Source organism: Caretta caretta, chromosome 3, assembly GCF_965140235.1.
Source record: "Caretta caretta isolate rCarCar2 chromosome 3, rCarCar1.hap1, whole genome shotgun sequence".
In the NCBI taxonomy this organism is placed as follows: Eukaryota; Metazoa; Chordata; order Testudines; family Cheloniidae; genus Caretta; species Caretta caretta.
In genome coordinates this window covers 192,407,310-192,428,694 of record NC_134208.1, presented here as the reverse complement: position 1 = coordinate 192,428,694, position 21,385 = coordinate 192,407,310, and the positions used below count along the sequence as shown (strand labels likewise).

The 21,385-nt window shown below is 42.1% G+C and overlaps 1 protein-coding gene across 1 annotated transcript in view; it reads right to left on the bottom strand.

Moving 5' to 3' along the window:
• The window catches only part of PCSK2 (proprotein convertase subtilisin/kexin type 2), a 203,363-nt gene that overhangs the window by 156,010 nt on the left and 25,968 nt on the right, over positions 1 to 21,385 (bottom strand). The window contains exon 2 of the mRNA XM_048842753.2: positions 9,015 to 9,119. Within this exon, the coding sequence (XP_048698710.2) occupies positions 9,015 to 9,119 (105 nt within the window). The remainder of the gene's footprint in view (positions 1 to 9,014; positions 9,120 to 21,385) is intronic.

Sequence of the window (21,385 nt, the reverse complement as noted above, 5' to 3'; positions counted from 1 at the left end):
CCAAGGTCTTTACCACCTTAAACCTTGCTGCCTTTTCCCTAATCCTTTTCCTACACCCTTTCCACCTTCCTTCCCTATCTACTGTCCAGAGAATGGGTACAGGCTCCCTCACTACAGTCCCATGCTACTGCCAGCTTCCTGGCTTTATCCTAGCTCTCCCTATTTAGTTCCAGCTGAGTTCTATCATTATTCAGAGGTTATTAAGGCCAGCTAATTCCCCTCAGCTGTGGCCTATCTGGTTAATTGGTCTCTCCTCACGCTCATGAACCCCTTCTAGGCTGGTGTGGGGTGAACACCCCATCACAGGAGTACACAGAGTTATTGTCTTTCCATGAGGTGATCCCTCCCTAACCCATTAGCTTCAGTGTCCTGATGGGTTAGAAGAGACAGCAAGAGATTAAGAAATGATTGCTTGTTGAATGGGTTCTACTTAACTGCTGTGCAACTACTTGGTCCATCACGCATGAACATGGCAGAACAGACTGAGACAGCTTTGCTGTGCTTCACCATTTGTGATGCCCAGCTTGCTTTTGGGGGTGGGGGGAGCGGGATGTGTGGTTGCAGTATGAGACCTTCCCCAAGGACATGTTGTCCCTCTGCAAAAAAATCCTCATAGGGGAAAGCTCTACAAATTCAGGACACATGGCAAAGTTCACATTGCAGAATGTCCTTGCTATACACTCCCTTCCCTTTCGAGAGATAACAGAGGGGGCAGGGAGCAAAGCAATCAGGATTTGACTGAAAGTGTGTCAAATGATTGAGAAGAGGGAAAACATACACCCTTGTTAAGACATTTCTGTAGAAGCATGTTTCCACACGTATAACAACCTCTCTGCTCCTCTCCTGCAGAAACAGACAAACAAAATAACCCACCCTAGAAACACTCGCTAATACATAGCTCTTCATTTTAAATGATGGCTTTCAAGATGTAAGCAGGGTCTGAATGAGCTCTCCCCTGACATCTAGTGGGGAACTGGGGGTGAAGAGTTCAGGAGCTGACCTTGTGCGCAGCATGATGGAGCTGCTTAGTCCAAATTATCGCTTTTGGCTACCGTAAGAATGTGATAGTGTGCATTTCCTTCCTCTGTTTGTTTCCCCTCTCAGCCTCAGTGGTCTTTTCATGATACCATATATGAATCATGAATAAATTTCTAGAATAGTCCATGGACACTCTCAGATTATACTTGGCACTTCTTTTCTACATAATCTTCTTTCAGTGTATACTGAAAGTATACAGGATATTCACCAACACACACTTGAATCCAAGTCAGAATTTTATCTGATAAATATTTTATGCAGAAAAGCATTTTAAGTCATTATAACTAGATTTCAGGTCTTGTAATCCTTTTGTGATATGCCTACTTTAAGAAATCATCTTTTAAAACAAGATCAAGCATGGATAGCCGCCATTCAAAGTAGTGCAATTTATTATGGTACTTGCCATTCTGAGAGAAAGGAATATTGAAAATACTGTGAGGAGGTTTATGAGCTTCATGTGCCCATTTCTGAATCTTCACCAGTCCCCGGCAGTATTAACAAATGGCAGTAAGGTGGTTCCTCCAAACAGTGCTTCAGCTCCTGCTGGAACTCTATGAAGGCATCTTAACATACATTTGAACCCGGCTCCCGCAACAGTACTGATATTTGCCATATAAATTCTGACTACATTTGTCATATCTCAGTATTATTTTGGCACCAAACATAGATAACATTTTGCCCAACTGACCCTTTTCAAGAAGTTTAAAGACCTCTTGCTTCATGTGCAGTGTATGGAGATTATATAGTAACTTCTTTGCAGTTTTCAGAGTAACAGCCATGTTAGTCTGTATTCGCCAAAAGAAAAGGAGTACTTGTGGCACCTTAGAGACTAACCAATTTATTTGAGCATGAGCTTTCGTGAGCTACAGCTCACTTCATCAGATGCATACCGTGGAAACTGCAGCAGACTTTATATACACACAGAGAATATGAAACAATACCTCCTCCCACCCCACTGTCCTGCTGGTAATAGCTTATCTAAAGTGATCATCAGGTGGGCCATTTCCAGCACAAATCCAGGTTTTCTCACCCTCCACTCCCCCACACAAATTCACTCTCCTGCTGGTGCTAGCCCATCCAAAGTGACAACTCTTTACATAATCAAGTCGGGCTATTTCCTGCATAAATCCAGGTTTTCTCACATCCCCCCTACCCCCATACACACACAAACTCACTCTCCTGCTGGTAATAGCTCATCTAAACTGACCACTCTCCAAGTTTAAATCCAAGTTAAACCAGAACATCGGGGGGGGGGGGGAGGAAAAACAAGAGGAAACAGGCTACCTTGCATAATGACTTAGCCACTCCCAGTCTCTATTTAAGCCTAAATTAATAGTATCCAATTTGCAAATTAATTCCAATTCAGCAGTTTCTCGCTGGAGTCTGGATTTGAAGTTTTTTTGTTTTAAAATAGCGACCTTCATGTCTGTGATTGCGTGACCAGAGAGATTGAAGTGTTCTCCGACTGGTTTATGAATGTTATAATTCTTGACATCTGATTTGTGTCCATTTATTCTTTTACGTAGAGACTGTCCAGTTTGACCAATGTACATGGCAGAGGGGCATTGCTGGCACATGATGGCATATATCACATTGGTGGATGTGCAGGTGAACGAGCCTCTGATAGTGTGGCTGATGTTATTAGGCCCTGTGATGGTGTCCCCTGAATAGATATGTGGGCACAATTGGCAACGGGCTTTGTTGCAAGGATAAGTTCCTGGGTTAGTGGTTCTGTTGTGTGGTATGTGGTTGTTGGTGAGTATTTGCTTCAGGTTGCGGGGCTGTCTGTAGGCAAGGACTGGCCTGTCTCCCAAGACTTGTGAGAGTGTTGGGTCATCCTTTAGGATAGGTTGTAGATCCTTAATAATGCGTTGGAGGGGTTTTAGTTGGGGGCTGAAGGTAACCGCTAGTGGCGTTCTGTTATTTTCTTTGTTAGGCCTGTCCTGTAGTAGGTAACTTCTGGGAACTCTTCTGGCTCTATCAATCTGTTTCTTTACTTCTGCAGGTGGGTATTGTAGTTGTAAGAAAGCTTGACAGAGATCTTGTAGGTGTTTGTCTCTGTCTGAGGGGTTGGAGCAAATGCGGTTGTATCGCAGAGCTTGGCTGTAGACGATGGATCGTGTGGTGTGGTCAGGGTGAAAGCTGGAGGCATGCAGGTAGGAATAGCGGTCAGTAGGTTTCCGGTATAGGGTGGTGTTTATGTGGCCATTGTTTATTAGCACTGTAGTGTCCAGGAAGTGGATCTCTTGTGTGGACTGGACCAGGCTGAGGTTGGTGGTGGGATGGAAATTGTTGAAATCATGGTGGAATTCCTCAAGGGCTTCTTTTCCATGGGTCCAGATGATGAAGATGTCATCAATATAGCGCAAGTAGAGTAGGGGCTTTAGGGGACGAGAGCTGAGGAAGCGTTGTTCTAAATCAGCCATAAAAATGTTGGCATACTGTGGGGCCATGCGGGTACCCATAGCAGTGCCGCTGATCTGAAGGTATACATTGTCCCCAAATGTGAAATAGTTATGGGTAAGGACAAAGTCACAAAGTTCAGCCACCAGGTTAGCCGTGACATTATCGGGGATAGTGTTCTTGACGGCTTGTAGTCCAGCTTTGTGTGGAATGTTGGTGTAGAGGGCTTCTACATCCATAGTAGCCAGGATGGTGTTATCAGGAAGATCACCGATGGATTGAAGTTTCCTCAGGAAGTCAGTGGTGTCTCGAAGGTGGCTGGGAGTGCTGGTAGCGTAGGGCCTGAGGAGGGAGTCTACATAGCCAGACAATCCTGCTGTCAGGGTGCCAATGCCTGAGATGATGGGGCGCCCAGGATTTCCAGGTTTATGGATCTTGGGTAGTAGATAGAATATCCCAGGTCGGGGTTCCAGGGGTGTGTCTGTGCGGATTTGATCTTGTGCTTTTTCAGGAAGTTTCTTGAGCAAGTGCTGTAGTTGCTTTTGGTAACTCTCAGTGGGATCATAGGGTAATGGCTTGTAGAAACTCGTGTTGGAGAGCTGCCGAGCAGCCTCTTGTTCATATTCCGACCTATTCATGATGACAACAGCACCTCCTTTGTCAGCCTTTTTGATTATGATGTCAGAGTTGTTTCTGAGGCTGTGGATGGCATTGCGTTCCGCATGGCTGAGGTTATGGGGCAAGTGATGCTGCTTTTCCACAATTTCAGCCCGTGCACGTCGGCGGAAGCACTCTATGTAGAAGTCCAGTCTGCTGTTTCGACCTTCAGGAGGAGTCCATCTAGAATCCCTCTTTCTGTAGTGTTGGTAGGGAGACCTCTGTGGATTAGTATGTTGTTCAGAGGTATTTTGGAAATATTCCTTGAGTCGGACACGTCGAAAATAGGATTCTAGGTCACCACAGAACTGTATCATGTTCGTGGGGGTGGAGGGGCAGAAGGAGAGGCCCCGAGATAGAACAGCTGCTTCTGCTGGGCTGAGAGTATAGTTGGATAGGTTAACAATATTGCTAGGTGGGTTGAGGGAACCATTGCTGTGGCCCCTTGTGGCATGTAGTAGTTTAGAAAGTTTAGTGTCCTTTTTCTTTTGTAGAGAAGCAAAGTGTGCGTTGTAAATGGCTTGTCTAGTTTTAGTAAAATCCAGCCACAAGGAAGTTTGTGTGGAAGGTTGGTTTTTTATGAGAGTATCCATTTTTGAGAGCTCATTCTTAATCTTTCCCTGTTTGCTGTAGAGGATCTTGATCAGGTGATTCCGCAGTTTCTTTGAGAGCGTGTGGCACAAGCTGTCAGCATAGTCTGTGTGGTATGTAGATTGTAATGGATTTTTTACCTTCAGTCCTTTTGGTACGATGTCCATCTGTTTGCATTTGGAAAGGAAGATGATGTCTGTCTGTATCTGTACAAGTTTTTTCATGCAGTTGATAGATTTCCACTCCATACGGCTAAATGCAACCTGAAGCAAATACTCACCAACAACCACATACCACACAACAGAACCACTAACCCAGGAACTTATCCTTGCAACAAAGCCCGTTGCCAATTGTGCCCACATATCTATTCAGGGGACACCATCACAGGGCCTAATAACATCAGCCACACTATCAGAGGCTCGTTCACCTGCACATCCACCAATGTGATATATGCCATCATGTGCCAGCAATGCCCCTCTGCCATGTACATTGGTCAAACTGGACAGTCTCTACGTAAAAGAATAAATGGACACAAATCAGATGTCAAGAATTATAACATTCATAAACCAGTCGGAGAACACTTCAATCTCTCTGGTCACGCAATCACAGACATGAAGGTCGCTATTTTAAAACAAAAAAACTTCAAATCCAGACTCCAGCGAGAAACTGCTGAATTGGAATTAATTTGCAAATTGGATACTATTAATTTAGGCTTAAATAGAGACTGGGAGTGGCTAAGTCATTATGCAAGGTAGCCTGTTTCCTCTTGTTTTTCCTCCCCCCCCCCCCCCCCCCCCCCCGATGTTCTGGTTTAACTTGGATTTAAACTTGGAGAGTGGTCAGTTTAGATGAGCTATTACCAGCAGGAGAGTGAGTTTGTGTGTGTATGGGGGTAGGGGGGATGTGAGAAAACCTGGATTTATGCAGGAAATAGCCCGACTTGATTATGTAAAGAGTTGTCACTTTGGATGGGCTAGCACCAGCAGGAGAGTGAATTTGTGTGGGGGGGTGGAGGGTGAGAAAACCTGGATTTGTGCTGGAAATGGCCCACCTGATGATCACTTTAGATAAGCTATTACCAGCAGGACAGTGGGGTGGGAGGAGGTATTGTTTCATATTCTCTGTGTATATATAAAGTCTGCTGCAGTTTCCACGGTATGCATCTGATGAAGTGAGCTGTAGCTCACGAAAGCTCATGCTCAAATAAATTGGTTAGTCTCTAAGGTGCCACAAGTACTCCTTTTCTTTGCAGTAGCATTCTGCTGCCTGTCTCCCAGGACTCTTGCAGAATTGACATGGTTTCCTCAAGGGACTTACTTGATTAAAGAACATTAATTAATTGAATGAACATCTGCACTGTTTTCAACTAATAATTAAAATTAGCTAGGAATTGTAGTCCCTTCAAACTGAAAAACATCCAGCCTACCACTTCAGCTCATACTCACAGATTTTATTTCTCACTTTCTCAAAAAAATTGGGTAGAAATAGATAACAAATACACAATTAATCTTACTGGCTCATCAGAGATTCAGTGGACCCTGTGTTTTGGAGACAGTCAGTTTGCTTTCTGGCTATGCTGACAATTTTAATAGCATTTTATTCTTCGTTTCATGTGCTGAATTTATTAACCATGCCAGTGCTGATTTTTATTCCTTAGCAAACATGGAAGGAAATGATTTAGAAAGAAGTCATTACACTTAGGTGCCCAGGTGGCTGCAGAAATTATTTTTGGAGTTCAAAAACAGAGTGCTGTGTCTTTATTTCACATTTGCTCTTATCCGGGCACATGGCTAGAGCTTTAATGACTGCTCCCACACTGATCAGAGCTTGCTTTATTTGCGCTCATAACACGTGTAATAAAAAGTGACTAACCTGTACAGCGATATTCTTATTTTGAAGTCCCACAGGAGCTTTGAGGATCCCCTCATAAACGGTGAGATAATGAGGGGTGAATTATTATGGCACTGAAATCACACTTTGGAATGTTAATAATTACAGTTCTCTAAGTCAGAGTGCTTTGACCAAAAGTCACCTCTTTAGAGTAAAAAATCCAAGTTCTCTTGGATGACCTTCCAGCATGAATGGAGAGGAGATACTAGGATGGTGGTGAGAAACATCAAGCATTCTAAGGGCAAGCTTGAAAGGCCAGGAGTTCATTGGAAGAGAGTGTCCTAAAAGCACCGGGGGAGTATTAGGATTGCTGGGAGGCTATACATGAAGTTGCTAGGAAGGCCATAGAGAAAACCTCAAAGAGCCTACTGAGCAACACAGAAAGATAGGAAAGAATCAGAGAGGTCGAGTATGCTTCCAATTTGGAAATTAAAGCAAATCAGCAGTTCTGTTTGAAGCTGAACAGTGTACCAAAATATCAGGGCTTATCCATGGCCATGCTTTGCCACATTTTGGGGATATTCCCAATTATTTTATGGTATGGGTTTATTCAGTAAGGGAGAGCAGGTCAGCAGTTTGTAAAGCTAAGTCATCATTACCCTGTGTGAGCAGTGTAGGAATCAGCAGGACAATCAGGAGGCAGTGGAAATTAAAACCAAAAATTCAAGTGAATGTATTGGTTATGAAAGGTCCCAGACTGAGAACCCTGGAGACTGAAGTCCTCTTTACTTCCATAGAATGGATACAAAATAGAGCAGCTCTGAAATGTAGGCTACATGTAATCAAACAACCTCCATATTGACCCATATTCACATTATGCAGTCAAACAGTTCAAGCGTAGTCAGTGCAACAGCAATTCTGGTATTAACAAATACGGGGAGGCTCACCTTTGCAATATTGAGGGCCACAACTTAAGGGACACTTCTGATTTACACAGACCTCTACAGATAAGTAGAAATATTTGTTTCAAGTACATAGAGCTACAAAGCCATTGGCTTGAATAATATTTGCCTACTCCTGTTCTTTATTAAATAGTTCTTAATAAACTGACAATTTAAGGACTGGATGGTTAAGGGAAAATGGAGACTTTTACTTCTTGGTCCACTCATTAGTATCCTGCAATGGGCAGTATTGTCTGAAAGTTGTTACTGTCCAATCTTTGTTTCGTAGATTATATGAAACGAGTTTGGGAATCCCAGTTTAATGCTAAGGGGGCAGGAGTCTGCATTACACACACACTCAAACTCTAGCTGGTGCCCTTGTTGGCAGTCTTAAACCCAGGAGTGAATGGCCATGGAAATCCTTTAACTCCTGAAGATGGTAGTTCAGAGTATCAAGAAACATACTACACACCTGACTGATACAGGACTCATGATGCCTCACTGAACTCTCAGTATCATAACACAATGTGACCTAAAGGAAGTGGGGGTGACCAGCAGCTGGCAGTTGCTTGGTTTCAGCTAAAATGGCTGGTGCACCGCACATTAACAGCTGTCAGATGGGCTGACTACAATTTGGAGGGGTGCCATATTGTTGGTGGATCTGTGCCCAAAATACTTTAACCGTCTCCTGCAAAGGCAGAGAGAGTGAGCTAGAAATTCTTCAACCCTGCTTCCCGACATAGCAACAGGCAGCTTCTCTGTTTTAGTTAAAATAACTTTCTTCTTGTTTATTTAATTTTGAAAGGTGCTCAGATACCATGATGATTGGCAGTGCAATAAAAACCTAGGTAGAATGGAACAGCACAACTCTCCCACAGCAAGAGAAATGGAGTTGGGTATGCAGGGGACTAACTTGGTCATCTATTTGCTTTCATAAGATGAATGCCAAAAGTGACTATTTTCTTTGGGCAGTAGAAACACTTTTCTGTGCTAGCTGGTCCTGACCATGTCCTAGTATTTATCTTGTGTAATAGCAAAAACTCTGAAGAAGAGAGAGAGAAGAAACTGCTGCTAGAGCACTGCATTATGGTGAAGGACCTTTTCTTTCCACCAGTGAGATGAATGCTGGGGGGCGGGAGTTGCTTCTTAAAACTAAAAGTTTCATTTGCAAGTGGGACCTGGAGTTTCTAGACTAAAAGTTAAAGTCTGATGGGCTGAATGTGCAACTGGTCTTGCTTATGTTTGAAACATGCCTTTTGGAACTCATTGACTGCAAGTGAGGCTACTAGCAGAGAGTGCAGTATTACTAAGAGTGAGCAAGGGTGGAAGACTCAAGCTCGAAGCTGTGACTGTTGTTGTCATGTTAAAATCAAGGCTTAGGTTGTTTTAACTTCTGTACAGCAGCCACAGAGCTTGGGTCAGGCATGGAATTATCTGTGTTAAGACTTCACAGTTATCTGATCCCATATTGCACAGTTGGTTGGGGATATGGGGATTTTGGAAAATCATGGAAAATCATGACTGCTGGATGGCAAATCAATGGGAAAAGCTTACCCTCGGGTCTTTTTCCAGATGAAGCTTGTGCTGAAGACTGCGTCTTCTCCTGGCCCTGGAGATGCCATTATGATAAAAATGATACCCATCATCAATAAAGGGAAGCTGGGGAGAGAAAGAGCAAATTAAAAAAAAAAAACAAAGCCAGAACAAATACACTTAAGAACTATGGGGATTTTTTTTAAAGGAGCTTAAGTCCTATTCACTTTGTAAAGACACAGGCTCCTAAGTCATTCAGGCACTTTTACCCTATAACGTTAAGGTTATATGCTATGAATATGCAATGTATTGTTTCACTCGTAAACATTGGTATCAATGTCACTCTGCATTCAAGGTCTGCAGCACCAGTATTTCTGCAGGGCTTCCAAATTACATCAGAATTATTTTTTATTTCCCTGAAACCTCCAAAATAAAAGGACAAAAGGACTTTAAAATTACCACAAATTGTATTTCAGCAATAAGGCAAGACAGAAATGCTTTTCTGAGCCATTATATTGCACCTAAAATGAAGCTATAAGATTTAGGGCAGAAAGCAGAGTGATTTTCTCTACCGGATAAATGCAGTGTCTGGAGTTTCTTCTCAATACTGTGGAATGAAATTGATAAAGAAAAAAAAAGGGAAAATAAAAACAGATGGTCCCATGCATTATTAGCATGGTCCAACATTTCTGATAGTCTATCAGAAAGCTCCATTTGTGTCTCAAGTTCCGATAAATTACTTAAATCTACCAAAAGTTTTTTTTAATTCTCTTTTTAGCAACCTAAAATTTTTACTTCTCAAAACAAGCTGTATTTTCATGTCGCTAACATTTCAATGTCAGAGACTTAATTTAGCTGCATTATCAAGGGAATAATTAAGAGAAATTACAAACACTCATAGGGGTTTTAAAAATATTTTAAATCAAAACATTTTATCAATGAGTCTGCAGTACTTATGAAAATATAAACATGGAAATTATTAATAGTGATTCAACTTTTCTGATTGAAAATTGAGATCAAGAGCCAAATTCCAAAGGGTCTACTCCTATCCAGGAGTCTACTGCACTTGATAGGTAACATCAAACAGCAGCTCACAGGGGACTCTGCCTGTCTGAGACTTTTTTGTAAATTAGTTTTACAGTGATTCAAGTGAAGTAAAAATGGTCTAAAAGAGGCACCTTCACAAAAAGGGTAGCCATTTCTCATGGTAATTCCCAGAATCCAGCATACGATGTTAAATCCTGGCCTTCCAGATGAAAGCCCTTAGACAGATCGCACAGGATATATTTGTGTATACCACAAAGATGTAAAGTGAATATAGAGGATAAACAACATAGCTGGATTAGTTACCATTTGAAATACACTGGCTAGATCTACTTTAATGCTAAACTGGGGCCAGATTGTGCCTACCCTTTCATAGCTACACTGTATATGCAGGGGCAGAGTGGAAAGCCACAACAAAGCTTTTTTCTCCTTGTGCAAACTACACAAGGGCTTCACTTGACTGCCATCTCTGCATCCCCTACAGCTACAGTATATATGGGCCGGAAGTGCATAGCTCCCAAAAGGTGCAGCAGGAAGTGAAGTCCTGGACCCATCTCTGCACTGACATCAGCCTGCAGGGCGAGTAGGCTATTCTCTATAAAGTGGTGTAACAAGAGCTGCACTCTCCCAGCATTGCTAGGAGGCTCTGAAGTCTTCCTCAATTATGTGGATCTCCTCTCTATAACCCACCCTGAAAAAGTGCAGTTCCACATCGCCTCCATTACAGGGCTGTGCCTCAAAGGTTCAGTTGAACCCAGGGACAGTAAAACTGCAAAGCAAGAGAGGGGAAGAAGAGAGGCCAAATTTTGCAGCTGACAAGGTCATCAAGAGAGAGAGAGGAAGGAGAGGGCATGGAGAACTTCTCACCATTCGAGGTAACAATCTGAGTGTAACACACAGAGCATATCACACAGCAAATAAAAATCTTCTACTGCTACCAGGTGACAGAGTTACTCCTTTAATTCAAGTGACCTAGACTTGCACTTTTGGTGATGAAGGTCCTGCTGACTCCCCATTGTGGAACACTTGTTATGTATTTACACTGCCCTCATCTCCTTAACGGAGGGTACTACAAGGATTGTTCCAGCTCTCATAAATCTATGGTCAGGTTTCCTCCCTATTTCCCCCAGTGAAGTCAGGTTATTTTTCCTTTTTACCAAGCATCCAAATCAGTTCCTATTAAGAATTCATTTCTGATGCTTTCAAAGAAACCTGTGTTCTCTTGGCTATTTTGGACACATTTGGAGAGAAACAGGCACCTGTGGCTCATTTTCTATGCGCATTTTGTTGGGCTGAGCCGACATACTGTACAGTATAGTATAGCAAAACTATGGATATGTAGAGGACCTGAACATAAGCAAAAGCAACTAGACCTAGTCAAGTAATGAAAATCACAGATTCAGGGTCACAAAAGAGCTACTTGAATTTGATTCATTGTAATTGAGAGTGATAGCACCCATAATTTATTAGTATTCAGATCATCGGTTTTCATGATATTTGTGAATCCCAGAAGCTTCATGAATTTGAATTGGAATTATTCATTATTATTGGTCATTTGTTAGTCTCCTGTTGAAAGGCTTCAATCACGGTAAGGAAACAAAACCAGATGACCAACTGCTTACCAGGAATTGTCAATAATTAATAGTGGTAGTGAACAATTTGCAAAGAGTTTGTGAACCAACAATTGTCTGAAAATTATTTGTCTAAACTCTTCAGTGAACACTTACAAATAATGAAGATATTCAGAGAAATCAGGAAGAGATCACACACAAAACTAGGCCCAGAATGTCAAACAGTTTCATGACTATGACTTAACTAGCTGCTCAAAACCAACAAACAGCCATGTTGGGCCCTCTGCTTTTGAGAAGGCTTACTGAAGTACTGTACTGATTCAGCAACATCTCATTGACCAGTGAGACCACAGGGGAAACTAACTAATGGTACAATATTGCTCTTCACCAGTGACTTGGAGCTTTGCAAATGAAAATGCTGACCATTGCTTTGTAATAGGGTGAAATCAGAATGAAAGTATGTTACAAAAAAGAAATAAAATGTCAGTAACAGTAACTCCATGGCCAATAAGGAGGAAGGACGCGCTAGTGCAGTGGTTCTCAACTGAGGGTCCATGAGCCCCTGGGGGCTGCAAGCAGGTTTCAGGAGGGCCACCAAGCAGAGCCAGCTTTAGACTCACTGGGGGCCAGGGCAGAAAGCCAAAGCCCAATCCCTTTAGCTTCACGGGGCCTCTGGTGTGGGGCCATGGGCAATTTCCCTGCTTACTACCCCCTAATGCCAGCCACAGACTTCCCATATGTTCTTTGGCAAGTCTCTTACTCTGCCCTGTGACTCAGCTCCTCATGTATAAAATGGGACCTCAGAGAGAGTTGTAAGGATGATTAAGTAGAGTATTAACCACTCTGAGGGTCTCAAATACTAAGGTGATGAGGACCATGTAAGTACCTACATAGAACACAACAGCAAACCAATTAATCTCCACTTCATGTACAAATATAACATAGCACTGAGTGCTCCCAGTGTGTACCAAGGTGAGAATAAGCCTCAAAGGATTTCAGGCATATTTTATATTGATCATGTTCAACACTTCCTTACAATCAACTCTTTTGATGCAACCACTATAGTAAATTTTTAAAAAAAAGCTCTAAGATCCTGCAAAATCATGAAAAAGCCTCTCTATATCCTGCTTATCCCGACTCTTCTTTCAAGATAACGCTCTCCAAATGCTTTATTCTCCAGTTAATAATATCAACAACATGATAAAAATGAAATCATTTTTGGCTTCTTCATTATTACAATTGCAGTCACACCTGCCAGACCCAATCATGGCCAGGGTCCTGCATTGTGCTAGGGGTTGTACAAATACAGAACTAAAAGAAAGTCCCTGCCCCAAACTGCTGGTAATCCTGTAAAAATAAATTTCAAAAATCTTGTTACAAAACAGAAGGGGGAAACAAAGACTATTGAAAGGGAAGAGGCTTTGCTAATGACAGGAATTACTAGAACATATTTTTAACTACAGCAGCAAGATTACATTTTACAGATGTGAAAAGTATTCCACTGGGGGCTGTCACGGCTTGCGTGTGACTCTGGGATGTCTTTGTTGCTTCTCAGGCTACTGTTCCAACTGATAAGCCAGAGAACAATTACATAATTAAAGTCTGTGTAGGAGACAAGTACTTCAACCCCTAGCTGTACCTTCCTCCTGAAACCCACACTCTTGGGGGTAGAAATTATCTTGGTTTTAAATGACTTTTTTAATTTGCTCATGAACTTTGCACCTGTTCTGTGATTCTTCCTTCCCAGATGCAGAAAAGAGGGTGAGGAATTTGCCAAGAGAGACTCAGTCACAACCACGCAGCCCGTAGAGAAAGGTGATGCTTAGCTGTGCTGCTACAGGAGTATCCCGGAAAGGGACTGTAAGCTACTCAGCCCCAATTCTCCTGCTGCTGCCCCATCACTCAAGGAGAGTAATTTGCTGTTGGCCTATCCCATCAGCAAATACCCCCTCTGCATCCCCAGTGTTGGTTCAGCAGCTGCACAGTCTAAAAAAGTGTGAGGTGGAGCCAAGTCTCCACCCATTCGCTGTCCACTCAATGGCCCCCCCTCCTCTGAGGAGGGAATAAACAGATGTACTGCTCGCATGTCCTCATCTGCACCTGGATCCAACATGTGGGTGTCCCACATAGGACTGTCAGAAGGTAGGGGGGTGCTCTTCTTCCTTTTTGTTCCCCTGCACATGTGTAAAGTACAAGTTACAATCCTGCCTTTAACCCTTTTTCAGTCTTTACTTGGACAAAAGATTTTTTGATATCAAAAGGGGGGTTTCTTGGATAAGAGAAAAAGACTTGGCACAGATGTTAATGAAAAGGAACCATATAAAGGGTCAAATTCAGATTTTAGATGTGCAACAGCATATTTTGAGATACACACACAGTTCTGTCATGGTGCATGCAAGATTAGAAACTGACCCTGTCTTTGATGTGTGACAAAAGTTCCTCCTCTACCTTAGTGGGTCTTGCGCTTATTGGCAGATTTGCTCGCCTCGGAGATTCACGGCAGCCCTCAGTTTGGCCATTTTCATGAACCCACAGTCCAGGTCAGCTTCTCCTGTGTCTGACCAGGAGTTGGGAGGTTTGGGGGGAACCCGGGTCCGCCCTCTACTCCGGGTTCCAGCCCAGGGCCCTGTGGAATGCAGCTGTCTAGAGTGCCTCCTGGAACAGCTGTGCGACACCTACAACTCCCTGGGCTACTTCCCCATGGCCTCCTCCCAACACCTTCTTTATCCTCACCATAGGACCTTCCTCCTGGTGTCTGATAATGCGTGTACTCCTCAGTACTCCAACAGTCCGCGTTCTCACTCTCAGCTCCTAGCGCTTCTTGGTCCCAGCTCCTCACACGTGCACCACAAACTGAAGTGAGCTCCTTTTTAAACCCAGGTGCCCTGAATAGCCTGCCTTAATTGATTCTAACAGCTTCTTGATTGGCTGCAGGTGTTCTAATCAGCCTGTCTGTCTTAATTGACTCCAGAGGGTTCCTGATTATTCTGAAACCTTCCCTCTTACCTTACCCAGGGGAAAGGGACCTACTTAACCTGGGGCTAATATATCTGCCTTCTATCACTCTCCTGTAGCCATTTGGCCCAACCCTGGCACAGATGGTAACTTCCTTATTCTACAGCAGTAGAATTCATTCCTTAACCAGCAAAGGGAACATTAGCCAACAGAACTGCAAAAGAATTTAATATAATCAGAATGGAAGTATATGCATAACAAGCATATTATGATGCAATAGCTAAAAACAGCTAAAGCTCACAGGGGAATCAGTATTGCTTGAGGCTCAGTGAGAGATGCAGCATTCAAAGGCTGTAACCAGTTTTAAGAAGCGACATACATGAAGTAATTAACAAACAAAGGGTCTCAGACTTATAATATCCTTAACATTGAATTGTAATGATTCATTGCCAATCAGTCAGCCTATCCCACTGTATTATATATCACAATGTTTCCATTGTATGTTGCCAGTTGTGATGGGGTGCACGCACCTCTCGCGAGCGGCCCCTGGCTGAGTGCATGTGCCTGCATACACTCTCTACCTGTTTGTGGTGGGTCTTCAGTGACTCAGCCCTCTGGCCTAGTCATACGAGTCTGTCAGTGAGATAAAAACAAAGCAAACCCCTTCCAGAGTACAAGGCCAACAGGGGTGTCATAAATATAAAGGGAAGGGTAAACCCCTTTGAAATCCCTCCTGGCCAGGGGAAAGCTCCTCTCACCTGTAAAGGGTTAAGAAGCTAAAGGTAACCTCGCTGGCACCTGACCAAAATGACCAATGAGGAGACAAGATACTTTCAAAAGCTGGGAGGAGGGAGAGAAACAGAGGGTCTGGGTCTGTCTGTATGCTGCTTCTTGCCAGGGACAGAACAGGAATGGAGTCTTAGAACTTTTAGTAAGTAATCTAGCTAGGTATGTGTTAGATTATGATTTCTTTAAATGGCTGAGAAAAGCATTGTGCTGAATAGAATAACTATTTCTGTCTGTGTATCTTTTTTGTAACTTAAGGTTTTGCCTAGAGGGGTTCTCTATGTTTTGGAATCTAATTACCCTGTAAGATATCTACCATCCTGATTTTACAGGGGGGATTTCTTTATTTCTATTTACTTCTATTTTTTATTAAAAGTCTTCTTGTAAAAAACTGAATGCTTTTTCATTGTTCTCAGATCCAAGGGTTTGGGTCTGTGGTCACCTATGCAAATTGGTGAGGCTTTTTATCCAACATTTCCCAGGAGAGGGGGGGTGCAAGTGTTGGGAGGATTGTTCATTGTTCTTAAGATCCAAGGGTCTGGGTCTGTAGTCACCTAGGCAAATTGGTGAGGCTTTTTACCAAACCTTGTCCAGGAAGTGGGGTGCAAGGTTTTGGGAAGTATTTTGGGGGGAAGGACGCGTCCAAACAGCTCTTCCCCAGTAACCAGTATTAGTTTGGTGGTGGTAGCGGCCATTCCAAGGATAATGGGTGTAATATTTTGTACCTTGGGGAAGTTTTGACCTAAGCTGGTAAAGATAAGCTTAGGAGGTTTTTCATGCAGGTCCCCACATCTGTACCCTAGAGTTCAGAGTGGGGGAGGAACCTTGACAAGGGGCCTCTCTCATTGCCCTCTGTAACATCTCTCTCTCTCAAGTTGTCCCTGCTCCGGTATAGAGTGGTGCTCCAGGGCTCCCTCCCTGGAGGCAGTGTCTTCGCCCTCTCAGGGCCTTTTTGGCCACAGCTCTCCAGCAGGGCCACTACAGTTCAGTTCCCCTTCTGGGGTGGCTCAAAGTCCAGGCCACTTTCCCAGGGGACCCAGGCACGCCCTCTACTCTGGGATCCTACTGATAGCAGCCATCCGCCACGTCCCTTTATATAAACTGCATTGCAGCTACAATTCCCTGGGCCACTTCCCCATGACTCCAGCATATTCTTCACTCTTACCTCAGGGCCCTGTCCTGGTAGAGTCCCAGCAGCCAGCCTGGAGCACCATCCACAATCCTCCAGCTCTAGCAAGGATCTCAGTCTGGCCCTGCAGCTCTTTTCATATTAGCCTGCTGGGCCCTGATTGGTTGCTTCCCATGCATCTTCTCTAGGCAGCCTATAGGATCTCTCTACTGCCCTTTCCTGGGTTGGGTGTGGCAGGACCATGAGGCCTCCAGCAGGGGGTCTCAGGGCCTAGTCCACCCTGTCACAGATAAACTTAATATGGAGACAAATACACGATTATAAATTGGCCTAAAGAAGGGATATTGACAAGATAAACTACCAGTCGCTCTTCAACTTTGTGGTATTGATCACATATTGTAGTTGATGTATTTCTACTGTTCATCTTCCTCTCCCATCTTGTCGGTTGATAATGTCAGTTAAAGTCTGTCATTATCTCATGTTTAGGTTCAAACTTCTGGTGTTCTTATATTTAGATGTATAACCTGTTTATTAGTTGTCCAGTCAAAACTCTATGCAATATTAAGCTTCTCCTTTTTCCTTCTATTTTCCTTATTTTAATATCTTAATATTGATATTAATTTGGAATATTGTTGAAGTGGTTTATCCCTTTCTTAGTATTTAAAAAAAGTTCTCAAATGATCAGGTTTGGTGGCAGGCAAGGACCTTCTTCCAGAAAACTACAAGAAGTTCCACCATATTACTAAGCAGCTATCTTTTTTCCTTCTCCCCTGTAGAACTCTAACATGAGGAGTTAGTTTTTCTAGAACCAGAATATCCCACATTTTTTATATGTGTCAATAGTTTTAGGGGAGTCACTCCTCTTCCATCACCTTGCTGTGGTAATCCTAGCAGGATCTAGGAGATGAGTATTTTTTATGGCTTTTATGAGACTCAGCGTTTTCAGGCCAATTTAATAAAAATTCTAAGGAATTATCTGACACCTGATTCTGTTATGTCCCTTATGAAGTCTCCAACAGCTTTCCAAAATGTCTTAGTTTCAGGGCAGGAAATAACTACATTCCTACAATGTATTCTGTTGTAACAAAGCAGCATCTTTTGGTTCATATGCTTGTTCTACAGGTCATGCAAGAGTTGATCCAGAGTGACTAGAGGACACAGATTTGAACTGTATCTGCCAGAAAATGCACTATCAATCTAAAATATAGTCCCGCATTACCTATTGCCACTGTTCCTTAGAAAGGTTGTGTCTGATGTGCTCTGACAGGTGCAACTCTGCCTGAGTGGTGAAGTTCATAACATGCCCGGATGCAACAGAGCACTTAAACTGAATAGGAGCTTCACAGAACAACTTGCACATATAACGTTAAGCATGTGCTTAACTGTTTAACTGAATTAGCATTTAAGCAAACACTTGTGCTATGCAACCATTAAAGATCCCTGTTTGAAAGGAATTCTCTCTGTGCACGGAGGATTAAGACAGGAATAACATCAAAATCACATAGCACTTAATAGTTGTTTTGCTAGAGCCCAATACAATCCAAACTTCAAATATTTTAGGTGTTGATCTACATCTCAAACTCATTTTCTGAGCGGGTCATAAATATGGTGAGATAGTTTCTTTCTTCTTATTACTTGTGCAACAGTTCCACCCAAAGGAAAAGAAAATCTATATCTTCCAGTAGTAAATGCATTCAGAAGATTCACATTTCCCCAATGAACTGACTGGCTCTGTTACAGTTAGTCAGAGAACTAGGAACTGCCTTGCAGCAGAAATTAGAAACCTTTTCATCCCACTTACCAAATGCTCTGAGGAGGCTTATAAATATTCAATATGCATTTTAAAGCTCTCTCTCACTCCAGTTAGCATTAGCAATTGCTTTACTTCTAAATGCACAGATGAAAGCCAAGTTAACCCATATGTAATCAACGAGTGATGAATAGATTTAAGTGGTAGGTATAAGTATAGGAATATGTAGGATAGCGTTATAGGGATATGGGATTGATAAGCATGTATTATTGGTGACAGATTTCAGAGTAGCAGCTGTGTTAGTCTGTATCCACAAAAAGAACAGGAGTACTTCTGGCACCTTAGAGACTAACAAATTAATTAGAGCATAATGGAACATATAGTAAGAAGATATATATATACTTCCACAACCCATGAATTTTAGGGTGCCCAATTTCTCATAGGCTACTCCTGTTGTACTCCTGTTCTTTTTATTATTGGTGAGAGAGTGTTAGGTATATAAGTAAGATAAAGCTATAACACAAGGCCTACAGGCTTTAGGTCTGTAAGATATGCAGCTTGGCCACCGAAAGTCTCAGGCCGCAAATAGGTTGGCACGACTAGATGGCCAAGAGATAACCCTGTACCAGTAAAGTGTAAGATTATAATAAAAGATGTCTTACATCCTGATATTCTGGAAACAATGCAGCAATAGGCTAGAAAATATGCCGCAATCCACCAGTTAATATTGCAATGTCCCATAACATTTCAGGGGATTCTGTAATAACTTCAAATTGCTATGGTAACTCATTGATGTAGATGTTAATGAGAATAAGGAGAACAACAGGAGTAGCCTATGAGAAATTGGGCACCCTAAAATTCATGGGTTGTGGAAGTGCAAAAAGGGAGAAAGGGATTGACACTCTCATGCATATGCATGGTTGGTGTCAAAAGAAATTCAGAATAAAAGATGTTGCCTAGCCCAAGAGGACAGGGAAGCACAACAGGAAACATCCAAGGGGATGGTCACCTGATGGTCACCCTACTCATCTTCATGTTTCTCCAGGGGATGTAAGTATGAAATCACTGATGCTGGACGTCTTATGGTTTGTCTCTGCATATGTTTTAGTAGTTGTGGCATTGGTCATCTGCTTAATTAAATTGTTAATAAAAGGACTTTGATAACTTGTGAAGGTAATACTTTTGGCCATTCTTCCTCGTGTGCTCCAAGTCTTCAAACCTAATGATATTTCTAATAGTGGTTCTCACCATGCTAATTCTGATACTGTAGCCATTAGGGAGTGTGAAACTTTGGCACAGGCCACTGTGGTTTAAGATACCATTGGTAATACCAACCTGTCAGTATTATAAAGGCTACAGGATCCAAGTACTAATGAGGCCTGGCTTTGTTTATCTTGGGAAATCTGATATGTTGAGGGGATAGGCTATAGCAAAGCCAACATTAATCTCATTAGTATTTGACATAAGATTGTTCTTGCAAAATACTTTCAAAGCCAATTAAAGCCAATTATCTCCCACAAGATAATTCATAAACGTGGGGCTAGTTATTCATCTGTATTTATAGTCTTATTTGATGTTTCCTATCCAACCCTCTTCTTTTAAACAAAAGAGTTTCAGACAGCAATAAATATACATTATGAACCACTTGGTTTAGTCCTATTTGATCTGGTTGGTTTATTTGTTTGTTTGTTTTTGCATAAGTCGTCAATGGAAATTGTGTAACATATACTGTAATGTGAAGGTTTGTTATTGTACATCATGATTATCCTAAAAATGCATGTTGGCCTGACTTACAGGCTTGAACCAAAGGCTGACATGGGTTCTGAATTAAAATGGTTAAAAATTTAGATTTCAGTGCTGTGAATCATGTAGGTTCCAGTGCATTTACATTGCAGTTTACTTGATCATTTGAGTGTTCAATTCCGCAATATACTGAGCACTGGTATAAAGAATTAGTATAAAGGTAGTAGATTAGTGATCTTTGTTATTAGTTTATTGCTGTAGGAAGAAACATCTCAGCCTGTGATAAGTGTTTGTGTAACTTACATAAAAGAATCTGCACAGCTTAGACAGATTTTTCTATTACATTCCAACAACTCTGAAACCTGGTACTGTCACCATGACCTACAATCTCAAATCAAACCAAAGCGAGTCAATAGTTTCTAGGTTTGGAGAACATGTACATAAGAGGTTGACACATTTTGCACTAGTTTTGCACTGTCTGTTGATCCAGCAAATCATTGCCTGAAGCTGATGACCATTATCATTCAGTCAAAAACCTGAACTGGAGGCTTAGCAACAATGGTTACTTCTCTGGGCACTGACACCAACAATGTTACAGGAGAAAGAGAATTCTTCAACCATGCCAAGAAACAAGAGCTAGATAGAACACAGAAAAGGGTACGGTCGTTGTGGGTGTCTGACAGGAGATTCTTCCATTTTTAGCAGCAACATATAACCACTGGGAATAAGAAAAACAGCCTCATAAAATCATTCGGCTAATTGGTTCCATAACTGCTGCATATACAGCAGGCAAACATGCTACATTATTTAGAACAATAAAGTAAATATGATTCCACCAGAAGCTGAAATCAACACAGTTATCTCAAACATATGTTAATGGTTCAAAATTTAAGACTGATAATTTTGGTCATTATGTGAACTGAAAAAAGAAAATAAAATGTTTTTCTTTAGATGCCAGGGGCATGCTTTCTGATTTCGCTTATGCTGATGGTGGTGTCAGTGGAGTTACTCCTCAATTAGTGCACTGTAAATGACATCAGAACCAGAAATCTGCACAATACATTACCCACACCACCTCTGTTCTTATGTGATTTACATTGTGCTAAGCTAATTAGATTTTTTCTCCTTGACCCACATCTGTAAACGGGCCTTTTACTCTTTTGTATTTCTGGATTCTCTGCTCAACACTTCCACTTGATAGATCCCAGTACTTAAAAATCTATAACATAGAACTTTCATTAGTGAGGCCACCACTAGTCGGACCATTACAGAACTTTAGGGTCACCCTGGAAATGCTAACCCATTCTTCACTAATGGCCCAAAGTGATTATTGACATCTCCAAGTCATTTGCAAAAGTCACCCCACTCCTCACAAATATGAAACTCACCATAGACATACATCCCTTTGTCACCT